This window comes from Scleropages formosus, chromosome 19, assembly GCF_900964775.1.
Source record: "Scleropages formosus chromosome 19, fSclFor1.1, whole genome shotgun sequence".
Lineage (NCBI taxonomy): Eukaryota > Metazoa > Chordata > Actinopteri > Osteoglossiformes > Osteoglossidae > Scleropages > Scleropages formosus.
Window position 1 is genome coordinate 17,336,425 of NC_041824.1, and position 13,526 is coordinate 17,349,950.

Consider the following 13,526-nt stretch of genomic DNA (forward strand, 5'->3'; position numbering starts at 1 on the left):
ACACAAGGCGTAAGGCCGGAGGGGGAGGGGACACACCCAGGACGGTACGCCAGTCCATCGCAAGGCACCCCAAGTGGGACTCGAACCCCAGACCCAACGGAGAGCAGGACCCGGTCCAACCCACTGCGCCCCCCGGAAATTGAAACATTTCCACCGATTTAGGAGTAGAGAAAACAAACAGGGCCGCCTTAATTTTACGTTTAATTTCCGCGTTCCTCCTCGACCGTAGCGGCCAGATTAAGTTGGCCGCGGCGGCTCCGCACGCGTCCCACGTTCACAATGAGCAGGCGGCCCACACGGAGCAGACACGCCGCTCACGTACGTGGCTGGAGATGGCTCTCGCTCCGCAGCGGTCTGCTCGGTAATAGACTGTAGGCGGCACGGCCGTTGGGTGGGGGTGGGGGTCGGGGGCGGCGGCGGCCGCCGCAGCAGAGACGCCCGTGTTGGGAAGTGGCCGTGCGGCTACAAGGCAACATGAACTGGCCTACTTCATTGGGAGACAATAGGCAACAGGATGCTGAATGTGGCTCCATCCACTCGCACCCATTGTCTGACGCCTCCTTTCTTCCCCGAGCGCTCGGAGAGGAGAGGTGGGATGGAAGGGGGAGGGGCCTGTGCGGGGGGTGGGCTGCCTGCATTCTCTCCCCTACGTCTGTGTGGATGCACAGACGGCTCAGTAGTAATTTGATGTGTCTCCCCGGGGACATTTGATGGATTAAAGCTAAGCAGCTCCATTTCGAGGCACCACCTGATCTCCGCGCCCGTGGCCCATATAAAGGCGAGCGTGATTGCTGATCTCAGCTAGTCTGACGGTCTCTCTCCCCCTCTCTCTCTCTCTCTCTCTCTCTCTGTCTCTCTCTCTCTCTCTCTTCCTCCCCGTCGCGTTTGCCCTCTGCATCACAGGAGCTATCCAGTGCTGAACGAGATATTTCCGAAGACAGTAGAAGCGACACGACATAGCCTTGCTCCCATCTTTTTCTTTTCTTTTTTTTTTTGTGGTTGCCTCCTTTTTTCCCCCTGTTTTTTTTTTGGGGGGGGGGCCAATGTGAAAGTTGCGCGAGGATTACCGTCAACCTGCTTTCGCTCAGCTGATTTTTAAGAACATTTTTTGTTTTTTGTTTTTTTTTTTCTTTTTTTTCCCCCCCCGAGTGTGTCGGTGTGTCTTGCGTTTTTGGTCTTTCATGCGTCTTTCTGGGGCTTGCCTTCCGATCCACTGAAACATGCCGCGCTCTTTTTTGGTGAAGAAGATCAAGCTCGATGATTTCTCATCGTCCGCCGTAGCTGCATCCAACCCCTACCACCACCACCACCATCACCACCATCACCACCACCACCACCACCTGGACGACTCGTACACTTTTGCACGCTCCATCACAGACTCGGTGACCAGTTTGGAGGTCCGGCTCAGTGAAAATGGTGAGTGGCTGTTCAGAGCAAACGCGGCCCCCTGCCTCTCAGCGCTGTCTCTCCGGACCATGTTTGCATGTAAAAACCAGAAGAAATTTCTACAGAACTCAGCGGCGGTTACAGTTATGCTCCGGCTAACAAAATGCATATGTTGCCATGGATGTGTGTATGTTTGCATATTTATTTACAGCTGTATAGATATATATATACATATGCAAAATCTGATTATAGATTTCATACCGTATTTTCAACATTTTGAAAGAGTATCCTTCTGGCTCCGGATACCCAGGACCAAATGCAAGCAGATGTTACATAAACCCGGGTGTTGTTGTGTTGCTATCCTAAATAATCCGCCCTCCCGCTCCTGCTCCCCTGCTGAGCTCACAGTCTTCTGTGTTGTTTTTTTGTCTCCGATGATGATGATGATGATGATGGTGATGATGATGATGCACCAGCACAATCCAGGTCACGGTATCGCAATCAGCTTAAGCGTGTGGCCGGGAGGGCTGCTCTGTGCGCTCCGGATGCTCGCGTCCGCGGAAACGGGCACACACGCGTACATACACACGGTGCGCCTTCCCTCGTCGGACACCCTCGCCTTGGTACCGGCCCACTTCCTCGCCTTTTGTGCGAGATAACATTTCCATGAGATGGAGGGGGGTCGGCATGGAATCATACATTTGTCCTTAACTGTTATTGCCCTTCAGTTCCCATCATGGACCGGCCCCCCCCCCCCCCTCCCGACCGACCCCCCTTCCTCCACCCTCCTTCGACTTTCATCCCAATCTCCCAGTCCTTTCGGGTGTTTGAAACCCACTCGGCATAGAATTTCAGCCATGCAAGCTTACGCCACAGGAGACGTCCGAGAACGGAGCACTCGGGGACGGGGGGAAGCGGAGGAGGCGGGGGGCGGCTTACAAAAGCTTCCGCCCGTGTCACGTGACCTCGCCTTTACAGTAAGCGCGAGGAGGCGCCACGCCGCTCCACACCGAGCGGGAACGGCCGGGTCCCGAGGAGAGGCGGCGCGTCGCTCAAAAAGCCCCACATCCCCAACCCAGCGCTGGGCTCCTCATCCATTTTGTCCCCAGACTAAGCACACCAGATGTCTGCTTCCCTTTGTGTGTGTATGCATGTGCGCGCGTGTGTGTATGTGTGCGCGCACGCGTGCATTAAGCAGATAGAAAGCATTGCAGCACAGAGCTGCCTGTGTGACCCTCCACCTGTTATACAACCACATCAGCGACACGCTCCGGTGCTTTTTACGCCCATCCCGGCCGTAAACTAGTACCGCAGCGCTCAGCTCCATCATTTATCCCAATTCAACATTTTTTTGCCATCATTAATTAGAAACGTTATAATGGTAATTGTGCGGCGGCTGACCAATGGAGCAAAAAATTATTTTTTCAAACAAATATTAAAAAAACTGTCTTTTCACTTTTTTTATAGAATAATATCCCCGTGTTGCATAACATGGTTGAGAGCACGTAATGACATTACATCAGGTTATTTTTAGCATGCAGAAGTCAGCAGCATTTTGAAACGAAGGACTGTGTGGCTTAGCGCATTTTGGCGTGGGGGGGCTTGAGGAACTGGGTCAGACGAGCGGCTGGAAAATGAGATGAATCGATGTAAAGGATTTTCGCTCGCGGCTTTCAGCTGTGCGTGGCCCTTCTCGGGGGCCATTGTGCTGTGGAGGCAGCTGCGGAATCGAGGCAACGGGAAAGGCGCGCGTCCCGTGTCCTCGTTGGCGGGCAGCACCACACACATCTCGTAAACAAATGCGGGTGTCAAACGAAACGGGGACCTTTGCTCATGGAACTGAGAGGATGAAAGTGAAAGGAGCATTGTCCCTTTTGTGCCGTTCGCCCTTCACCCCCATCCGCGCACCCCCCCCGAGCGAGAGAGGAGGAACGCGCTCGCCCTCAGCAGTGTCTCCGAGTACACACATCTCTGTCTGGCCAGGCTGGAATTTGAACACACGCCCGCCTGATAACAAGGGAGGACCAGCCAAGGGCCCCGTCCAACACGAGCCATTTAGCTCTTTTTATGTCAATGAGGCGGCTTTGAAAACCACCGGGGGTTAAAGGGGTCCGGCTCTGGGGACGAGGACCTGAGCGACGGCCGAGACCGCAACAATGGAGCCTTTGTCTGACCTCGGCCACGTACTCTGACACTTGTTACGTGTGCAACGCGCTCACACGCACTTTACAGCAGCTTGTGGAGGAACCTGCCTCGTGCGCGGGTGTGGACTTGGACGCCTGCGGGACCACTCTACGAAGGATTGTTTTAGGACATTTGCGTTTCATTATCGCTGTTATTTTTTGGGCGGCTTCATATATAACTCAGTGATTTCATTCCACTGGAACAGAACTGACCTAAGACCTGGTGTAAATTGATCAGTTTTTTTTCCTAAAAGGTTATAAAACTTAGAAGTGAGTTACAAAATATTACTGTCAGATGTAATGTGTATGGTCAGAGATAATTACAATACATAAATTAGCTAGAGAGACTGACAGATAGATAGATAGATAGATAGATAGATAGATAGATAGATAGATAGATAGATAGAGGAGAATAAGCACATTTGTAGGCAGCGAAGAGTGAAAAGTGGCTTTCGGAGTGCGACGCACCTGTTTGCACCGTGAAACTGCCGGATGGCCACCCCCGGGTGTGGTTCTTGTGGCCGAGGGACACGATGCGCCGTGCTGTAGGACCTCACATTAGGAATAGTTTAATTGCTTGTCTAATGACTTCATTGTTAAAGGCACTTCAGCAGGCTCGCCTCAGCAGCCGGGTGACGTTAACCACCCCCAAAGCCCCCGTTTCCACCAGTCCCCCGTCTCCATAGAGGACAATAGCGGCTTTTTTTAGGCTTAATCTCCCGGATTAGCTCCTTCACTTTTCCCCCTCTGGTTCGCTATTATCACCTGTGGTGTCATCTGGCGGTGCGCTGTCACATGTGGCTCTTCCCATCTCTCACCCGTCCTCCACGTCCCCCACACCCTCAGCACTTCCTCCGTCTCGGGGCCCAAGAAGAACCGTAGCACTATTTCACAGGCCGGTGGCCTATTGATCAGCGCAAAACTTTGAATTTCATTAAAAAGCAGTCAATACTTAATTACCACCGCCTGCCACACGGCGCTTTCCGATGGGTTTTTTCCTGCTGTTACACACTCACCTCTCCTCTCCTCTGGAATGCGCTGTGCCAGGCATCAAAATTGCTATTGGATTTCTTTCTCTGGGCCTCCAGATTCAATTATCAACATGTAAAACCGACCACACAGCACAAGTGCAAAACATTAGGTCAGAAAAGTATGAAACGGCACAGTGTTCAACGTGGAGGGTCTCTGCTCAGTTTCCAAATGGTTCCGATGAACTAAGGGCTCAAGTTCTGCTGCTTCCTGTCAGTGACTGCTGGGGAAATGAAATTAGATTAAACTGAATTAATAAATAAACTGCCAGAAATGTGTATCAACCTCCAGTCAATATTCTTCTATGAGGTAACTGAAAAAAAGACAAGGATTAACTTGGAAATTTTAAAAAAACAAGAAAAACTTTGGGCTCATTGATTTAGAAGTTTTTTACTGACACTCCAGCTTCTCCTCTGCAATAGTAATAGTTCAACCAAATGAATACAGAGCTTTCTCAAAGCATTTTTAAGTGGCATTTCAGAACAATGGGGAGTTTAAGCATTTACATCAAATGATGTTAAATATTTGCATTCGCAGTGACAGATAACATGAAGCTAAATACCAAAAACTTCAGACATGGGTTGAAGTTTGGACGAACATTTAATTTTCATCAGATTACCATCTATTTTCATAGGGCAGTGTATTTAATTAACTCAAGGTGTATACATTTTCCAGCAAATCTGTACGCATCAAAAAGATTCATACTTGCCCACACAGTGGAGAAACCGACAAAAATAAGATAAATGTACCATTAAAAACAAGGAATTTTTAAATTTTTTTTTCTGGAGATGACAGAGTTTTCTTCTGACATGCAGCCCAGTATGAATCTGTCATCTCAGTGATTTCCTCGGGGGTATTTCGCACTTTTTTTCCAGACATGACTACTTGCCATTTTTGTCAAACCCAGACGCCCACTGTAATTTTAACCTCGAGCAAGTTGACATCTCTTTGAATCTTCCAAGTACCCTCCATATAAGGCACAAGAAAGGAAGGTAGAGAGGATCGACTGCGCCGGCTGGCCAAGAACTACAAAAAAATCATAAATCGCAAAACCTGTTATTTTCAAATGGATTCTCTTTCTTATTGAAATCAGGCGATTTAAACCCAGCGGTCTGCAGAGACTGTGTTGACTGTGCATGGGGTGACATATTGTGGTTAGTAACAGCAGACTGCTGGGCTGCGCTCTGACAAACGAAGCGGTGACAGACAATCGAGCTCCAGACAATGGCACTTCGTTGTGTACCGTTGTGTGAGTCTGCCAGTGCTCTCTTCAGGAATGTCTACTGTTAATCTAGGTTTGTCTTTAACTAGGTGCGTCTGGCAGGCTATAACAGTACCTTCTCACTAGAATTGCTCGCTTTTCCGTCTCCGCTTGGAGCTTTACCCGCTAGCTATTTAAGGGTGCAGCGCCGGAGGTTGCAAACAAATCCAGAGCAGCATGACATCCTCAGCGCACTTCAGCGTGCGAGAAATACCTACAGACATTCCCCCAGCTCCATGGCCATCAGGTGCCGGTCAATGAGACTGAGAATAAAATGCCACAACACACGTGTTGCGCGGCTAGCCTGCGCCACCGGGTGCCAACAAAGTCTTGATCAGCCTGACTTTGGAGGAACGTAGGAGGGAGGCCCGGTAGGCCTGCCGCTTCAAACGGGCACGTTCCAGATTATTCCAAAAAAAGGCTTCCGCTCGGGTCTGAAACGTCAGGCTGTTGTGAGAAAAGTTTCAAGCGAGCATGCTGCAGCGGTCGCTACCGTTCTCTTTCAGTGCTTAGCTTTAGCAGCTAATGATATCAGTGCAATATGAGCGACCGTTTGGAGCATCTCTCCTGCCATCTGCTGCTTCGTAGTGTCCATAGAAGCCCGTCTGTTGTAGTGGCAGAACATCTCCTGGCATTCGAATCCACGTTCATGAAGGGCCCTCCTACAGCCGTGATGCAAAAAGGTTCTCCCGTGCCTGTTGAGTGCTGTATAATCATTACCGCCACTCAGAGGTCCTTCGATCGAGACAGACCACCCAGAAACCACTTCCAGGAAGCCCTTATCTGACAGATTTCTTTATGATGTCTGAGGATATGGACGAGACGCTTTAAAGCCCATTTAATAGAGTCAAAGGCTCCGGCGCGCACGGGGTCTTTTATCCAATGGCAGCCGACGGGCCGTGCTCCCACGCCCGCAGGCAGACGTTGCTCTGCCATTTCTGCGTAATTGCAAGTCCCGGGTCCCAGTGCCTCCTCACATCTCATACTGTGAAAATCTAATCAGAGGCAGACTGGCAAATCAATCCGAGGCACTCGTGCGGCGGTGCTCCTGCGCGTTCCCTTAATGGCGCCAAGCCGGCGTGCTTCGCGTCGTGCCCCCGCCGCTCCACCCGCGCACTCAGCTGCAGATCGACTGTGCCGGGCGTGTGGGTAAACGCTCTGAAAGCGGAGGCCTGAGGCAGGGTAACCCCTGCTTTGCCATGTTTGCCCGCTCTAGACACTCAACCAAGCGGCTTCAGAGAAGGCAGAGATTTATCACAGGGGATCAGCAGCTGCAGTCTTTAGAATAACACCCAGACATTAATTCCCACATACAGTTATATAGGGGGATTTGCTTTTTTCTAAATTCACCTCATACTTCTCCGTAGCAACTTACACTGGTTTACTCATTTATATGACTGAGAAATTTCCCTGTATTTGTGTAAGAGTCTTGCTTAAGGGTTCTACAGCAGGAGGAGGCAGCCCTAACCGCTATACTACCTGCTGCTTGGCATCGTTTTGCTCATCATCCGGACTGACTGACCGTGGTCCTGTGTGTTTCTCACACACCGCAGGTTACATCGAGGACTACATCACACCGTCTGTGTACCAGGGCGAGAAGAAGATGGAGCTCAAGCTGGCCTCGGCCGTGTCGGAGCCGCTGTACACTCAGGTGAGCGGCGGGGGGGAGGAGTACTGCGATCACGACATGGAGCACCCAGATAGCCCCCAGTCGGGGGTTACGGGGAGTGGCTTCCTGAGCGGCGAGGCCGAGGCCCTCAGGGAGGGCTACACCATGGACGCCTTCTTCATCTCGGACGGCCGCTCGCGGAGGAAGGCAGACGGCGAGGCCCGCGGAGGGGGCGGACGGGGCAGCGCGGAAGCCAAGGAGTCCGGCACGGGGAGCGGGGCCAACCCGAGGCACACCTGCAACGAGTGCGGCAAGACGTACGCCACGTCGTCCAACCTGAGCCGGCACAAGCAGACGCACCGCAGCTTGGACAGCAAGATGGCCCGCAAGTGCCCCACCTGCGGCAAGGTGTACGTGTCCATGCCGGCGCTGGCCATGCACATCCTCACGCACGACCTCAAGCACAAGTGCGGCGTGTGCAGCAAGGCGTTCAGCCGGCCGTGGCTCCTGCAGGGCCACATGCGCTCGCACACGGGCGAGAAGCCGTTCGCCTGCGCCCACTGCGGCAAGGCCTTCGCCGACCGCTCCAACCTGCGTGCCCACATGCAGACGCACTCGGCCTTCAAGCACTACCGCTGCAAGCGCTGCAATAAGACCTTCGCCCTCAAGTCCTACCTGAACAAGCACTACGAGTCGGCTTGCTTCAAGGGCTCCGCGGACGAAGACGACTCCGGGTCCGAGAACTAGCGGCGGCCCGTTTTTTTCCTCCCCTCTGTCTTTCTCTCTTCCGCTCCTGCTCCTCGCCCACCCCCACGCCTTTTATCCCACCCCCCGCCCCCCTTTTTTTAAGAAAGCAATATTTTCACTGAGATTACGTCGGGAAAAACAGTAATAATGACAAAGACGACAACAAAAGATGCTGGATTTTTTTGGAACAACTGCTACACGCCCACAGAAGCATACACAGACACAGACACACACTTATACACGTTATTTATGAGGCCTCGCATGTGAATTTTTATCAATTACTATAATATTAATAATAATACTAATAATATTTAGATTCCTTGATATTTTATAGCAAATAATATTGAGAAAATGAAAAAAATATACATAAAATACAGCCACAGTGTTTTTGTTTTCTTTTCTAGGACAAAAGAATTGACCTCTTGTATTTTTATGCTGCTTTTTTTTGCTAAGAATTGAATTCTTTTGCAACAGCCAACAAAATCTTTTTAAGAAAATGCGAAAATTGAACTACGACAGTATTTGCAAAAAAAAAAAAAGAAAAAAGGCCATTTAGAGTTAAAAACAAATACTTTGTGTGACACAAATATTTAACTCTGTGTATTTGCTTTCATTTCCATTTTCAATATCATTTGTAAGTATTATTTGTTGTGCCAATCATTCCTTTGTTTCTTTTTATAATCAAAGTCTTTGTAACTGCGGGTTTTTTATCGACTGTATTTCAAGCTGCAGGTTTCCGATGATAAACAGGAAAACAATCAAGACAGCAGGCACTGGAAGAAGCTTTCACAAAACTGAAGTGGTATTCACAACGACTCGCATGAGTATAAATTTATACAAGAGTATAAATTAATTTATTACATGTTTTACAAGTTTAAGATCCAAGAAAACGGAAGTGGTCTGGATTGGGTACGTTCATAGGCGTAACAAGGAGGGAGGGGTTGGTGCGCCTCCCATTGTTCAGACCAGCCTGATGTGTCCCCCCAGTATTCGTATATGACTCCACTGAACGTTAGTGACTACGGTTTTGCTACCCGGTACCCGGCAAGCTGGTACGCCCCTGAGTACACAGGTTTCACTGAATCCAAATCCAACAACTGATACGGCAGTTCTTTGCCTGTCACAGTGAGTTTGAACCTGTTTCCGGTGAATCTGCCCTGTTACATAGAGACCAGCTTGATCATAAGAGGGGCCTTCGATTAACAGTGGAATACTTACTTACAGGTAAGTGCCAAGCCAAAAATACAAACCTGTCAATACAGTAGGGAGCAGCAAAGCGTGGCGACTCTTCCACTCAAGGAGACCTACTCAGTTCTTCCGATGTCGCGTTGGTCCGCTCTGAAGGTTCCTCTGTGGTCTCCTCTGGTCTCCGCCACAGAGGTCCGCAAGTGGGCAGAGCTTATCCGAACTTACCTCACAAAATGATGGTATGAACTTACAGACCCCCAGTTACAAAGGAACGGTCCTGTTGTTGACAATGTTTTCCAACCTCGGACGAACATCATCCTCCCTCGTAGCGTATTATCTATTTATTTATTTATTTATTTATTTATTTATTTATTTATTTATGCATTTATTTATTGTACTTTTTCACCTGTCTATTTATTTGTCTATTTATTTATTTATTTATTTGTACATGTATGTGTTTAATATTTATTGCCATTGAACAGAAATGACCTTGTAAGATGCTGCTGATCTTCAAAGAAATTGTTTATATGCATGACGAACTGTAGAAAGTCCGTAGGACTTTAGTATTAAAGAGGAACAATGTACAATATTATAGTGTTTGAAACAAATGGACAAAATTGTATTTGTTTCACAGGCAATAAGTTCTTTGGTCCAGCAACTGATTTGTAAAATCGCAGTTGACCTGTTTGCAGACGTTAGCAGGCAATAAATTAAAGTAATAAAAAAGAAGGAATCCTCCATCACGTTGTTTCCCAAAATAGATTGATTAGTGTTCGGTATTAATGACTAACCAGTCCTGCCCTTTCATGCTTTACAGAATACGCAATAATTCCAAGTGCAATAACCAGAGCTCTTTTTGTTGTGTAATGAACACAAATGCACCTGTTTATTACTATACTGCAGTTTTGGCTATCATTTTTGTAGCAAGTAGCCTATTTTTTATTTAAAGGATTTATACACTTTCACAAGCGTAGGAAGAAAGTAAATGCTGTTTTCCATTAAGAAATGTAATACATCAAAACGAGAAAAAAAAAAACATTGGTGGCGCATTTCAGGGGCAGCAGATGAATGTCTGATGTTGGCTTCCCTGCTGAACGGCCTTCTTCAGAAGGGCATCCAGGGTCAGATCCCTAATGGTCACGTCAATGTGCTTTGGCACATTGACAGGCAGTAAGGGGGGAGAGAAATTCAAAGTTCTGCGGCTGCCGTTTCGGAAAGCAGGTCTGCGGATGGATTTCGGTGGAAATAGCGGTCGGAATTCACCAGTTACATTACGATATGCAGAAATGCAAGTGCATCCACCTACATAAGATACCAGTTCTGCTGGGAAATAACAGCAGGCCGGATTTGGGTGCTCCTGTTATCACAGCAGACAGAAAACAAGTTAAAAAATTAAACGAGTCCTCTGAGCAACTCAGGGAATATGAATAATTTAGGCTGGAGAAGTGTATGGCACTTAGAGTGCCAGCCCAGCTCTCTCTCCGTGAACCACCGTCGTTTTTTTTTTGCATGGAAACAACCTCTTTGCAAATGTGCTGAAGATAAGGCTGAGGATAAAGCAAATTAAATTAAACGGGCTTCGGCAATTTAAAGACATTTAACCTAACTGGAAGTGTTCATTTATTCAGCAAGGTTATAAATCAAACGTAAGAGGCACCGATGTGGAGAATATAATAGTGATGAGAAACTGAAAAATAAAAATGTAATACAGTTTAAACGCTAGCAGTGTGCGGCAAAGCCCTCGAATTACAAAATATGGAAAGAGCACTAATAGGTCGGGTCAAAGTTGCTCGTGTGCTTTTTCCGCTGTAAAATGCTTCTTGATTTAAAATAAATTCTCCCTTTTTTGCTGGTAGTCCTTCCGCGAGCATTTTACATAAAGCCCTGTAGATGTGTGGAGAGATGAAGGTAGAGAAGCTCAGTTTGTTGTATTCCAAAGGCACATTTGCATATCCATGTCAAAAGGGACGTGATTTTATAGATGTGAGTAAGAAGCCGAGGGCAGTCGCTAGGAGAAGCGGACACTGGGCGGACGGACTGTAATGGAGTCCGTCCAGCGACCTCCAGGAGGAGAAGGTCGAACGCCGGCGGCCAAATGCACCGTCAGCTTTCTGCATATTCTAATAGATGACACAATCCCGCTAATGGCTTCCGAGCGGCTCTCCTCGAACCCACGGGGAATGCTTATGAGTCTGCCTTGCCTCCTTTCCATCACCGCCCACCCCTGTTTAACTCCTCCGACTTTCACTGTCGGGACCCCGTAGGCGCCGTGTTCTCCATCCATGTCTGCTGGCTGAGAAGTGAGAAACATCTCAGCGTCCTGGTGCACCAAAGACTCTTATGGCCTTTTAAAAGTCCGAGTCTCAAGCAAGTCCGTCGTTAAGAAACACGACCTTTCATTTTAAATTCTCAACGCTTTCCAAGCCTGTAAGACACGGTCAAGAAGGAAAAAAAAGATATGCAAACCACTACACTCAATGTTCCATAATTTCTGCACTGCATTCGACTTTAAACCGTCTTCATAATTTCTGAAGAGGGAAAAACCTGAAGCAAGTAATTTCTTATTATTATTCTTTATTCAGCTGGGGGCACTGTGTGACGTTTATGTTGTCACCTTGCAAGCTGAGCATTTAAAAAAATCCTACTCTTGCTAAAGAACCTTGATCAAGGTACTTACCTTGAACTGATACAGTCGGAACACCCTGCTGTGTACATGGATACACGGAAAAATCGTTGCCGGGTTGATTATCCACCACATGCTTTGGACACACGCGTCAGCTGAATAAAGAGTAACACACTTCTTTTCTAACCGAAAAGCAATACTGCATACACGCAAAGAAGCTCTGCTAAAAGGATTCTGAGGTTTATCAGACAGACCCTTTGAAAGACTGGTAAACGAATGTGAACAGCAGGAATGGAGGATGGAATATCAATAGTTAAAAGAAACCCTGAGCTTCCGTTGCACTAACAAGTTGTGCTGAGATGGGCTGCAGTGGAGAACGTTTGCAAAGAAAACCATTGTTCCTCTTTAAGTCTGCCTTGTAAATATATGTATATACACCACAGCAATAATAAGACAATGCATGTAATTCTTTTGTTGTTGTTTGCCTTTTTTATTCCTTTTTTTTTTTTGCGATTCAGATAAATACAGGTACCAGTTGCAGTCTGGGTGACAATGCAAATCAGGGACAAACTTAAAAGGCGTCCGTAGGCCAGTGTTACCACGACAGGTCGCACCCCTCGTGTGACTCTCTATTCTGGGAGCTCTGCTTTTGTTTTCTGTGCTTTTTCTTTTTTTTTTTCTTTTTTGCTTTTCTTTTGTGTACGTGCCCAGCTTGGCTGCGCAATGATGAAAAGTGCCAAAAAAGTACAATTTCCATAACAAAAGCCTTCAACATATGGCGGGCTGCTTGAGTCCTTCCATATGCTTCCCAAAACTATAGATTCACGGTTCTCCTTTCGTCCTGTCCTCTCTGTCTTTCCCTCAATTTCCGCCAAGGGTAACAAAACTTAAGCCATGATTGCAAGGAGGGTGTTTTTATTTCTGTTATTTTCTGCTACTTTTAATGATTATGATGATGACGATGATGATGATGATGATGATGACGATATTAATAACAATGATAATAAAATACAATAGCACAAGCAAACCAGGGGTCCTCCTTATTCTGCCTGTGACTGATACATAATTTTAAAAAGATGGAAATTAATATTTCCTTTTGCAAGATTCAGTCTGTTCAGCACTGACTTTACTCGTGTTTGCCAAGGCAACATCTTGGTGTTCCATATGGGATTAGTGTGGTTTAAGATGGAAAGACCCTGGGAAACAGACCTCGCCACCTTGGGAGTCCAATCACACTGCTGACCCACTGTGGCTTCCTTAGTCTGTGTCTGCTGCTCTTACACATCAGTCTGTCTGTGTGTGTGTGTGTGTGTGTGTGTGAGTGTGCGTGTGCACAAAAATCACTTGCATGGTCCGACATAATTACAATAAATAAATAAGAGATAATAGTTAATAATTGAAAAATTAAACTCATTTGATTTTAAAAGAAGTAGATAGATAGATAGATAGATAGATAGATAGATAGATGGATAGATAGATAGAGACTTTTTTGTTCTGAAA

At 47.3% G+C, this 13,526-nt stretch overlaps 1 protein-coding gene across 1 annotated transcript; it reads left to right on the plus strand.

Annotated features, from left to right (window-relative positions):
• The first annotated feature begins 664 nt into the window (after nucleotides 1-664).
• scrt2 (scratch family zinc finger 2) lies at nucleotides 665-8,301 on the plus strand. Its single transcript, XM_018760368.2, has 2 exons — nucleotides 665-1,416; nucleotides 7,413-8,301. Exons 1-2 carry the CDS (start codon nucleotides 1,221-1,223, stop codon nucleotides 8,213-8,215), a joined length of 999 nt encoding a protein of 332 aa, XP_018615884.2. The 5' UTR covers nucleotides 665-1,220; the 3' UTR covers nucleotides 8,216-8,301.
• Nucleotides 8,302-13,526: the final 5,225 nt, after the last annotated feature.